The following is a 12,516-nucleotide window of genomic DNA, read 5'->3' on the forward strand; positions in this document are numbered from 1 at the left end:
GGCCACTGGATATAAGCAAATTCCAATATCACCTAGCTTATTATATAGCTAATGACCCACCAAATAACACCCTAGCCTATAACTCCACATCAAGTGATGATTTGAGCGAATCAAGGGGTGGAAGTGACACCCTGCCCCCTGACACCCTGCCCCTTGACTGACATCTGCAGCATAGGCGGGATGCCACCCACATTATCCATGTAAGGTATGATTCTCTCAAATTACATTACCATTGGTGGAGCCAAGGGGCGGTGTGACTCTTACCCACATTCAAAAGGCATTTGCATGATTGGCTGTTGCTGTCAGATGACCTGGATACTAAGTGTCCCTGACAGTCCGCCTGGAGCCATGGGATCACTTATGATCCTGTGTTTGGCTATCAGTGATCGGGTGAGTTGCTGTATGGGCACGTTATTGCTCATCTTTCTTACTGCCTCAGTAAAGTTTGTTTTATAACATGTGGTCAGACTCCATTACTGTTTGGACCACAATCAGTAGGACTCTGTCAGTGACTTAGATGAGCTCAAGAAAAGGTCCCAAGACTACTGATCTGGGTTTCATGTCTGGGCAGCTTGATCCAATGGATCTTGAAAACAACATTTTATGTATTCTGTATTCAGATGACAACTGTTTTGTATTTATATGAAGAGATGAACATTAGCTGAGATTAGTTATTCAGATCTAAAAGGAAAAATTCACTTTTAATATATTGTATTTTATCTATTAAATTTATCAAACAGCTGATTGCAAAGGCCTTCTTTATAATTGGTTTGTTTCAGGCTAGTAGTAGTAGAAATCATCCATGACACATTGTAGTCTGTCAGTTCTGTTAGCTAACATTTAAGAGATAAGAGAAAGAGAAAAGAGGGAATGGAAAAAAAGTGGAGAGACTCACTCAAGTTGTTTCAGCTTCTTAAGGTTTGATTCAAAAGGATTTATAATTTTGTCTGTGTCAGGAGTATCTCATGGGATTAGATGTGAAGTTTGTACTGATACAAAGTTTGAAAAGATCTACATTGAGTTGAAGCTAGCCTTCTGCAATTGCCTAGTTTTGTTTCAGAGGTCCACAACATGAGTTTGAAAGGTTCAGATCTCTTAGGACAGATGGCCATCACTTTGCTGGCTTGATGAAAATGTGAGGTTCGAGGGTTCTCCACAAGGAGAATAGTTTTTGCAGGAATAAGGGGGCTCTGTTCTTGTCTCAGCTAAAATATAGAAAGTGAACTCTGATCTTTAAAGATATAAATACAATATTACAGAAACAAAGTATGAAATTGTAATACTTGAGGGATTTAACAGTGATGAAATGGGCATTGCCATAAAGGAAATAATTAGGAAACGTACTTTTCCAGATGGAACAAAAAGCTCAAATGAGATGCAGCCATTCTGAGAAGTCAAAAAGAAACCAACTAGTGCTTCATGGAGCATCCCACACTAATCACATATCACAAGCGTAACCACTTAGCAACACAAGAGTGCTATGCAATCTATATGTTGTAGCTGGGACCACTCAGCCAGGTTTCAACTCAGAATTAACTGCAAACTTACTGATAATGTTTGTAGACAGCCAAATGGATTCTTTGAAGACTTTTTGACCTAGGAACTCTTAAAGCTAAATTTGAGGAAACCTACAATTACTCACTTTGTGTACTGGTGCTTATACTTGGACAGGCCACAAAGACTTGCTTCTCATTAACATTAAACATGAACATTGAAGTTCAGCACTGCACATTTGTGGCACTGTAACTGGGGTCAATGAAAAATAAACATGTCTAGAAGCTCTTAATCGTTATTTCACAGTCACATTAGCAACTCTCTCCTCTCCCTTGTCCTATCAAGAGCATACATTTAGGAGTGGCAGGGCACTGTTAGTGTCATCCCTTGTGTCCAGTTCAAAGGAGGAATTCAATTTAGCTACTGCTCCTTTTTCTTCTGTCAAGAACATGGATTCCTAAATCTGTTTTCAGGGTTTTTTTATTTCTTTCTCCTGTGTCTTTCTTTAGAGTAAAGGAAAACACAGTGATATGCATCCTTGGCTATTAACATTTGAAATGCCTAAATATGTTAAAATAAATTGCATTCTAAGTGCCTTAACCCTTTAATGCTATCAGATATGGTGGGAGGGGTGTGCACTAGCACAGACGCTTTGCCAGATTGCTAGCTTCATTCTTTACTGATGGATTCCAATTTCAGAAGAAAGAAGTCTGTATGCTCCTCTCTTTGCCACTGGTAATTGGAGCCTTATAGCATCGATGTGGTGGATCTATAGCCAGTTTCTTTCCTTAAAGTACAGTATAAAACCTTCCACTGCTGGGCAGTTTGTGTTACTGTAACACTGCTGAGTCTCTCTTGCAGGCTGTCATGTACCGAACTTTCCAAATTATGTATTTCAGACATTGAGAAAGAAAGGACTTAATGGCTGTGACAGTCCAGACCCTGATGCAGATGATTCAGTAGGTCACAGCTCTGAGTCTGAGGACAAGTACAGGAAAAATGATGAAGATATTGATCTAATGATTAGCAGGCAAAGATTATGTGTAAGTACTCTGAGCCTCCTTTCATTTTTTTTACTTTTTGATATTTCTCTGAACCTGGCAGGCATTGAACAAGAAAGAAAGCAAAGGTTGTGAAAGCCCTGATCCTGACTCCTCTTATGCTCTCACCCCATGCACTGAAGAAAAATACCAAAAAATTAATGAAGAATTTGATAATATGATCAAGAACCATAAAATACTTGTAAGTACCAAAGGTTAGATGGCTGTCTGCTGACAACTGTTGCAGTAACAAACCATAACCCTTTCAGTTCTGGCTTTTTAAGGAAAACATTTCAGCTGCAAACAGTCTTTAATAGCACAATATATAGTTAAATACTGTGGTCAGAAAAATTTACATAACATATTTTTCTTCCAAGTCTCTGCCTCTGACACATACACAAAGTCTACTAAAGGCGAAACCTACAGAAACAAGTGAATTATATATATACATTATATTCACTTGATTTACAGAACTGTTTTACCACACCACTTGCCCAAATTATATCTAAAAAAATAATGATGGAAATCTTTCTTTGTGGAAAGGCTAACAAACCCACAGAATACTTTTTTTGGTGATATAGAAAAAACAATGTAGAACTGAAATTCCTTTATATATAGTAATTAGTGCATTCTCTATATGCCATTTCAGTTCTTAAGTGTTTCTGCCAAACTTAGTTGGAGCACTGAAGGGTTACAGCTACTTGCTCACTGCAGAGAAACAGGCTGCATGAGAGCCTAATGGTAGGATTCAGATATGTTTGTGTGTTGGGGTCATTTTACAGCTTTATCAGAGAATTTGCTTTGACCTCATCAGCATTTCTTTAATGCTTTAACAAGAGCTAAATTTTGTTTTAACCAAGTAAAAAATTTCTAACCATCAGTCATATGCCTTGCCAGATATCTAAGAGAAATAACTCTGCATGTGCTATTTTGTTTGCACAAGATGGAGGGGCAGGCTATTTTGTCATTATGCTTAAGATTAGATTTATAAAGCTGACAAACAGAACATGGAGGTTCTGTTTGACCCTTCTTCTGCGTGGAAGAAAGATTAGCAAACCCAAAGATTTGCCCAGGTTCAAAGAAGCATCTGAATTTGCATAGATAACTGCTTGCTTTTAGAAGAGTTAGTGCAATTATTTGGATGTGTTCATCCCTCATTCCCACATGTAGGTTCTATGGTTAGCTACAAAAGAGGATGTCTGCATACCCAGAATGAGCAAAGTCTCTTCTGTAGTCCTAGTCAATTGTGTGTGCAAAATCTGATATCTAAGCTGATAATACTTCTTAAGGATGCTCTGTCTCACACAGTATAAGTGTTCTTTATATTAATTCTCAGAAGAAAAATTTTCACGAGTTAATTAAAATTTGAAGAAGTTCACACATCTATGCCAAACATGTTTTTGCAAAAAATTAAATAATAAATATTTTTTCAGAGAGACCAGAATAGTACCAAATTTGACAAATGAGGATTTGGAATGGCTTGTTAAGAATGCTCAACATGTATATAAAACATCAGGGAAGTATACACATATATTCCATCTTTCTTGCCTCCCTTTCCATTTGCTTCTTTTGTATAGCTGTTTTTCTCAACAAAAAAGTTTTAAAGCTGTCACCATTAATTTGGTTTTTCAGGGTGGAACTCAGTTCAATAAAGCAATGACTGCAACACTTTGGGTGACTGTTATAAGCTGAAACACTTAACCCTTTTTCAAGTCAAAATCATACCAATTGCCATTCCTATCCTCTTTCAAGGATGACCTTTGGTTTGTTCAAACCAAGGCAACAGAATTTTCAATCATATAGGATTTAACCAAGTTACTTTTCCATCTTTAAAAACTGGGGTTTTAATGGTTCTTCAGATCCTTCATTGTCTCTCATGCTGCTTGGTTTTGTTCCAGCAAAGCAGCACGTTATAACCACTTAAAGTCTTAAGAAATGGGAAAAAAAAAAATTAAAAAATGGAAGAACTCATTCCTGGCTGGAAGTGAGTTCTGTCACCTTCTTTACCTCCATAAGTATTTGGGAAAAAAATGCCTTTTCTATAAAACTGAGAAAGATCTAGGAATTAGAAACAATACAGCTAATCTAAACATGGTACATCACTTTTGTCCTCCTAAAAATTAATGAAATTTCCTTCTAGTTGCTTTCATTAAATTTAACTTTTTGATGTCAAATTTAAAACCAGATATAGTCCTAGTCCAGCTATTAACTTGTCTCTTCTGGTTTCCTGAGCTGTGTTTTGGGTATAACTTCCTACCTTGCAGGGATCTTACAAGGTACAATTTATTATCTTTTTGTGAAATTGCTTCAGAGACACACTACAGAACTGCAAAATGTTAGCATTTCTTTTTATATAAGATAGGATATCCCTTTGAATACTTCACACACAGAGCTCAAAGTCTGTGTGCACCGGCAAGCTGCTTACCACAAAAGGAAGAATCAGTAGGTGTTGTCCCTTAATGCAATAGGAGCTCCTTCTCTTGGTGTAAGCCTAAATCTAATGGGCAAGATGGAGCTCAAAGCTAGTATATAATGTAAATTTGTAAATATAAGACATGATCCTTAACTGTACAAATCAGTATAGCTTCAGAGAAGTTATATTAATTTACTTTTGATCATCAAAAGGTAGCTAAGAAATCTGGAGGGAAGAAAACAAAACTGAACAAAAAGTCAACAAGTCAAGCCATTAAATCACTAACAAAATTTATAAAACAATGCAATGCCTGTGCCTGGTCTTGTAAGAGAACAAAGCTGCTGCCAAATGAAAATAAAATTATCTTTTCCTCTTAACAGCTAAGGCCAGTAGTGTTTCCTCAGATAATTTTCTGGGGATAAGTATTTATATTGTTCTAAAACATCTGATAATAATTATACATTTATTTTTAATTTTCATAAGAGTGATGAAAGCAGAGGAGACAGAAATAGTTCACTAGAAGGGAGCTATAAGTATCTCTGTCTCTAAACAGATGAAGGCCTGGTTGAAAAGGCATCAACAAACACCACCACCCCCCAAAAAAAACCCCAAAGAATGGTATATATGTAAAGTTCTTGTATTTGCTACACGTCCCTGAGTAGAACTTTGTTTCTTTGTACAAGCTGCATTAAAGGAAGATGGAATCATGATTTTGAAAACCATATTTAAAAGCCTTGGTAACTCTGTTTAAAACTCTTCTCTTGTCTCAGTGGGTGAGAGCTTAAATATTTTAACCACTAGCTACAAAATATTTGAACTAAATATGGAGTAACTATACTTGAAGATTGTTGTGTTTCTGTACTATTCTTGTCTTTATTTCCCCTTTTTTACTTGTACAGGCTGTTCCACCACCGAACTTTGAGATGCCAGTTTCTATCCCAGTGTCCAACCACAGCAATTTGGTATACAGTAACCCAATCAGCTTACTGGGTAACCCCAACCTTTTGCCACTGGCCCATCCTTCTTTACAAAGAAATAGCATGTCTCCTGGTGTGATGCATCGGCCTCTGAGTGCAGGTAACACAGGTAGGCTCTGCTCAATCCCGTCCCTTTAAATGTTCTTTTCTATTGTCTGCTTGTGTGCCTTAGGTCACTTTAAACTGTACTCTGAGAAACAAGAACTCATAACAGTCATTTACCAGTCATAACAGTTTCCCAAAATTACTGCATTGAAAAATCAAAAGAAGAGCCAAAGAGGTTTCTATTCCCAATTGAGAAAATAATAAAAAAGCAATGTTCTAGAAAAAGCTGAATATTGACTAAGATTAAAGGAAATCAATAAAGGATGAAAGGGCAGACAATTTGCTGTTTCATAAAAGGGCAGCTTGTCTACTTAATTCATGCAAGAACTCACTACACCATAAAACTTAAGAGGACAGGGAAGAATGTGTGGCCAATGCAAACAAGTTGAAGCAAGTAAAATAGACCACTTGTTAAATCAGCAGTCTAGTGGCTAAACACAGAATTTCTTATTTATGCATTCACAAGTTCCTTGATAGGTAAATGTTAGTTGAGCTCTGTACTTGAGTGCCTTGTATAGCAAGAGGCTATGCTCTGTACTAGTGATGATGAGGGGTCACCTCTGAACAGGATAAAGGGGGATTAGGTTCATTCAATCTGTCTGTCTGAAGCAACATCAACACCCTTAAGTATACAGTGTTCAAAGAACCATTTGAGGTCTCCAAGCACAAAGAGAAGTATTAAAAATCCTTGGAGTGAATGTCTATGAAAGTCTGAGAAAAATAAAATGAAAAGTTATGCAAATATGTATTACAGTGTCAGAATTAGGTTCTCTTACAGGAACTTTCAGTGTCTTCTGAGCCTATGTAGAAGCCTTTGCTTTTCAAACTAATACTGAACTAAATATAGTTTTCAAATGAAGGAATACTAGACATAACTTTCCAATATAATTATTTTTTCATATGCTGTGGAAGTATGGAAATAAACTAATGAAATGTTAGGTACTACATATTTTGTTTTTCCTCGAAAGGCAAATATCTTCTATGTGTAGCATTAAACATCATAATTTTATGACTGTGGTCCTGATCTGATGCCTGTTGGAGTCAGAGGAAAACAGAATTGGGTATTGGATCAAGCCATTTGAAGTTAGAGAAAATGTTTTGTGTATTTGCCTGTTATGTTTTATTGTACTCATTTGAAGTATTTCGTTTCAAACCCCTAGGTGGCCCGATGGGTGGGGACCTCACAACGGGTGCAGGCACCAGTGCAAGTAAAGAGAAAATAATTTGTTTAGCATTGTAATGGAACAAGGGACTTCCTCCAAAGGCTGAGTCCTAAAATAGCTCCATGTTGGAGGTGGGATATTAGAAAGTGCTGAGCATTGGCTTAGTTCCCCCAACTGGAAGGGTGGGAAGTGTTATCTGTGCTTCTCAGTAGGAAGAGACTGGTGTTCAGCACTATTGAAAATCTTGCACTTCACCTAATTCCATGTATACAAATGTCTGATTTCCTTCATATTAGCCTTTCCATAAAAACTTTTGGGTCCATTATATAGCCCTGTTCAGTCAAAACTCCTACTGAGTCCAGTGGCTGAAATCCTGATCCTTTTGAAGTCAAAGATAGTTTTTCCATTGACTTTAGTGGAATCAGAGTTTGATTTTAGGAATTTAAGCTTAAGTAAAGATTGCAACATTGAGTCCCTCATTAGACTTCCATCTACTGAGCAGATTTCATTCCAAGCCTATGCTTAAGACTATTGCTAGTCAGCTGTTAGCATTTATTTAAATAATCAGTAATTAAATTAAGCTTAGTTTTAAGCATTTACTTAAGTGCTTTGGGACCCAACAGGGGAAGGATTTTCAAAATACACAGAGCAAAAGATTAACCCCTTTAGTCCTATTCCCTTAGAAGTAATGAGAACTGTATTTGTTAAGGCCTGTGTTATCACAGAATTGTTTAGGTGGAAGGGACCTCTGGAGGTCATCTTGTCCAACCCCTCTGCTCAAGCTGGCCACCTAGAGCCGGTTGCTCAGGACCATGTCCAGTCAACTTTTGAATATCTCCAAGGATGGAGACTCCACAACCTCTCTGGGCAACCTGTTCCAGTGCTCAGTCACCCTCACAATAAAAAAGTGTTTTCTTGTGTTCAGATGGAATTTCCTATGTTTTAATTTGTGCCCATTGCCTCTTGTCCTGTCAGTGAGCACTACTGAGAAGAGTCTGGCTCCCTCTTCTTCATTCCTTCCCATTGGGTATTTATATACATTGATAAGATCCTCATCAAGCCTTCTCTTCTCCAGGCTAAACAGTCCCAGCTCTCTCAGCCTTTCCTCATAGGAGAGATGCTCCAGTCCCTTCATCATCTTCGTGGCCCTTCTCTGGACTCTCTTCAGTATGTCTATGTCTCTCTTGTATGGGGGAGCCCAGAACTGGACACAGGACTCCAGGTGTGGCCTCACCAGTACTGAGTAGAGGGGAAGGATCACCTCCCTCAACCTGCTGGCAATACTTTGCCTAATGCAGCCCAGGATACCATTTGCCTTCTTTGCAGCAAGGGCACATTGCTGGCTCATGTTCAACTTGGTGTCCACCTGGACCTCCAGGGCCTTTTCTGCCAAGCTGCTTTCCATCTGGGCGGCCCCCAGCATATATTGGTGCATGGGGTTGTTCCTCCCCTGGTGCAGGACTTGGCGCTTCCCCTTGTTGAACTGCATGAGGTTCCTGTCAGCCCATTTCTCCAGCCTGCGGAGGTCCCTCTGAATGGCACAACCCTCTGGCATATCAGCCAGTCCTCCCAGTTTTGCATCATCAGCAAACTTGCTGGGGGTGCACTCTGTCCAAGCGTCCAGGCCATTAATGAAGATGTCGAACAGGACTGGACCCAGTATCAGCCCCTGGGGTACACTGCTAGTGACTGACCTCCAACTAGACTTTGTGCCACTGATCACCACCCTCTGGGTCCAGTCATTCAGCCAGTTTTCCCATCCACTTCACTGTCCACTAATCTAGCCCGTACTTTGTCATCTTGTCTGTGATGATGTTATAGGTGACAGCATCAAAGGCTTTACTAAAGTTGAGTTAAACAACATCCACTGCTCTCCCCTCATCCACCAAGCTAGTCACCCTATTGTAGTAGGCTTTCAGGTTGGTCAAGCATGATTTCCTAAATCCATGCAGACTACTCCCGATCACCTTCTTGTCCTTCATGTGTTTGGAAATGCTTTCCAGGAGGATTTTCTCCATCACCTTCCCAGGGACTGAGGTGAGGCTGATGGCCTGTAGTTCCCTGAATCTTCCTTCTTGCCCTTCTTGAAGATAGGAGTGACATTTAATCTCTTCCAGTCTTCAGGAACCTCTCCCAATCGCCATGGTTGTTCAAAGATTATCGAGAGTGGCCTCACAATGATATCAGCCAGTTCCCTCAGCACTCGTGGGTGCAACCTGTCAGGCCTCACGGACTTATATAGATACAATCTGTTTAAGTGCTCCCTAACCTGGTCCTCCTCCACTGAGGGTAAGTCTTACTTGCTCCAGACTTTCACTCAGGTCTCAGGGCCCTGGGATTCCTGAAAGCCAGTTTTACTTGTAAAGACTGAGGCAAAGAAGGCATCGAGTACCATGAACTACTGAGTACCTTGCTTTGATAAAAAGCAATGTTGTCAAAGTAATCCCTTCTGCTCAGTGAACTCAGTGGTTTGTTAGCAAGGTTAGCAATGTTACATTATTACAAATACAGATTACAAATTACAATGGCACGATTATTGTTTCAGTTTGAGAAGTGAACACATGTTTGAAGAAAATAAACTCAGTAGGAAAACATGGAGCACATCCAATTTTACTGGGTTAACTGCTCTCAGAAAGAACTGTAAAGAAAAACAGTTGGAAGATCCACTTTGTGCACTAAGATTGATATATATGCTGATTCTGACACTGTATCATAAAATGACTTCCTGGATAAATTGCTCTTTTCTTTCTTGGCTCTTCTTCAAGTCTAGGAGTTGATGTTTTAAGGAAAGTACCTACTAGTGGGAGATTCATGATAAAGCAATAACAACATGTCCTGGTTTCGGCTGGGATAGAGTTAATTTTCTTCCTAGTAGCTGGTATAGTGCTGTGTTTTGGATTTTAGTATGAGAATAATGTGATAACACACTGATGTTTTAGTTGTTGCTAAGTAATGTTTACACTAGTCAAGGACTTTTCAGCTTCCCATGCTCTGCCAGCGAGGAGGTACACAAGAAGATGGGAAGGAGCACAACCAGGACAGCTGACCCAAACTGGCCAAAGGGATATTCCATACCATATGACATCATGCTCAGTATATAAACTGGGGGGAGTTGTCCGGGGGGCAGTGATCGCTGCTCGGGGACTGGCTGGGCGTCGGTTGGCGGGTGGTGAGTGGTTGCATCACTTGGTTTTCCTGGGTTTTGTTCCTCTCTCTCTCTCGTTGTTTTCCTTTTCATTATTATTATTATTACTATTATTATTATATTTCAATTATTAAACTGTTCTTATCTCAACCCACGAGTTTTCTTACTTGTGCTCTTCCGATTCTCTCCCCCATCCCACCAGGGGGGAGGGTGAGCAGGCGGCTGTGTGGTGCTTGGTTGCCAACTGAGGTTAAACCACAACACAACACTAGAACTTGTTTGACAGCTCTAATATATAGTATGAAGGAAATAATTAATTGTCTATCTTACAGTACCTGAAATTCATGTCTGTGTAGGCCGTCAACATAGGCCTTTCCAAAATGAAGTCCTATTTCTGCCCTAGACAACTGATCTGTTTTATAGAGCTAATTCAGACTCTTTTCATACAGGTAAATATCACATCAGCAAACCTTTGAGAATGGATTTGAAAGGATGGAGGCTGCTGTCCATCTAAAAGTCAAAAAAATCTCACATTGACTTTGTGTGTCATATGCAAAGGTTGGATGTGTATTTTCAGCTAACTCATGTGACATCTTATCCATAAAGAGGTCCATGTAAGCTCATTCTGAGTAGACCTCGATGGAAATCTGTGAAAATTTGGCCTTTGTTAGGCTTCCATCAGTTTTGTAAGTGTTGACTTAGTAATTTATTTAGTTATTCTCTGTCTCATCGTCCCTCTAATTCTCAATGTCTCAATATTTGTATTTATAAAAAGACAACTTGGAAGGACTGAAAGTAAGAAAGCCCTAAGTTCACATGTAATATACAATTGAGTTATCCAAACTGTGATGCTTTGTAAGTAGGATTTTAAAGACAGGCATGACTGACTTTTTTCCTTTATGACAATAAATTACAAATATTCCTCTAGAATAACTTGGATTCTTTGGATAAAATTCTTTTCCTAGTGAAGTCTGTAGAAACTGTACTCTTTGCTTCAGTGAGACAGTGATTTCACTCTTTATTTTGTCTGTGCATTCTTGCTCATTAGGACACCACACTGTCTTATGTTGTATACTGCAATTCATATTCTTAATATCTTTTATTAATATTTTATTAATATCTGTTTAATATCTTTATCGATGATCTGGATGAGGGAATTGAGTGCACCCTCAGTAAGGATGCAGATGACACCAAGTTGGGTGGGAGTGTTGATCTGCTTGAGGGGAGGAAGGGTCTACAGAGGGACCTGGACACACTGGATCAATGGGCCGAGGTCAGTTGTATGAGATTCAACAAGGCTAAGTGCCGGGTCCTGCACTTGAGTCACAACAACCCCATGCAACACTACAGGCTTGGGGAAGAGTGGCTGGAAAGCTGCCTGGCAGAAAAGGACCTGAGAGTGTTGGTCAATAGCTGGCTGAACATGAGCCGGCAGTGTGCCCAGGTGGCCAAGAAAGCCAATGGCATCCTGGCTTGTATCAAAAATAGTGTGGCCAGCAGGACTAGGGAAGTGATTGTCCCCCTGTACTCGGCACTGGTAAGGCACCTCGAATACCGTGTTCACTTTTGGGCCCCTCACTACAAGAGAGACATTGAGGTGCTGGGGCATGTCCAGAGAAGGGCAACAAAGCTGGTGAAGGGTCTAGAGCACAAGTCTTATGAGGAGCAGCTGAGGGAACTGGGGTTGTTTAGCCTGGGGAAAAGGAGGCTGAGGGGAGACCTTATTGCTCTCTACAACTACCTGAAAGGAGGTTGTAGTGAGGTGGGGGTTGGTCTCTTCTCCCAAGTAACAAGCCATAGGACGAGAGGAAATGGCCTCAAGTTGCGCCAGGGGAGGTTTAGATTGGATATTAGGAAAAATTTCTTTACTGAAAGGGTTGCCAAGCATTGGAACAGGCTGCCCAGAGAGGTGGTGGAGTCGCCATCCCTGGAGGTATTTAAAAGATGTGTGGATGTGGTGCTTGGGGACATGGTTTAGCGGTGGACTTGGCAGTGCTAGGTTAATGGTTGGACTTGATAATCTTAAAGGTCTTTTCCAACCTAAATGATTCTATGATTCTATGATTCTAAGAATTAACTGAAAATCATAAGTGAGCAGCTAAGTTCTGAAAATATATTGGGGGGGGGGTATCTCAGACAGATGAGGTCCTGATATAATTTTGTGCATCCTGTGCATGCT

General features: G+C 39.8%; 1 protein-coding gene across 12 annotated transcripts in view; it reads left to right on the forward strand.

The window, feature by feature from the left end:
* Positions 1 to 12,516, forward strand: part of LOC140650503 (myocyte-specific enhancer factor 2C-like) — an 83,971-nt gene that overhangs the window by 46,758 nt on the left and 24,697 nt on the right. For 4 of the 12 annotated variants that reach the window (XM_072858869.1, XM_072858873.1, XM_072858870.1 and 1 more), the window contains exons 3-5: positions 2,394 to 2,537; positions 5,847 to 6,033; positions 7,190 to 7,237. In XM_072858869.1, coding sequence (XP_072714970.1) covers positions 2,394 to 2,537; positions 5,847 to 6,033; positions 7,190 to 7,237 — 379 coding nt within the window. Of the gene's footprint in view, positions 1 to 2,393; positions 2,538 to 2,598; positions 2,737 to 5,846; positions 6,034 to 7,189; positions 7,238 to 12,516 lie in introns of all 12 variants that reach the window. The other 8 variants (XM_072858876.1, XM_072858878.1, XM_072858877.1 and 5 more) reach the window with 4 other exon arrangements.

This window comes from Ciconia boyciana, chromosome 4 (genome assembly GCF_034638445.1).
Source record: "Ciconia boyciana chromosome 4, ASM3463844v1, whole genome shotgun sequence".
In the NCBI taxonomy this organism is placed as follows: Eukaryota; Metazoa; Chordata; class Aves; order Ciconiiformes; family Ciconiidae; genus Ciconia; species Ciconia boyciana.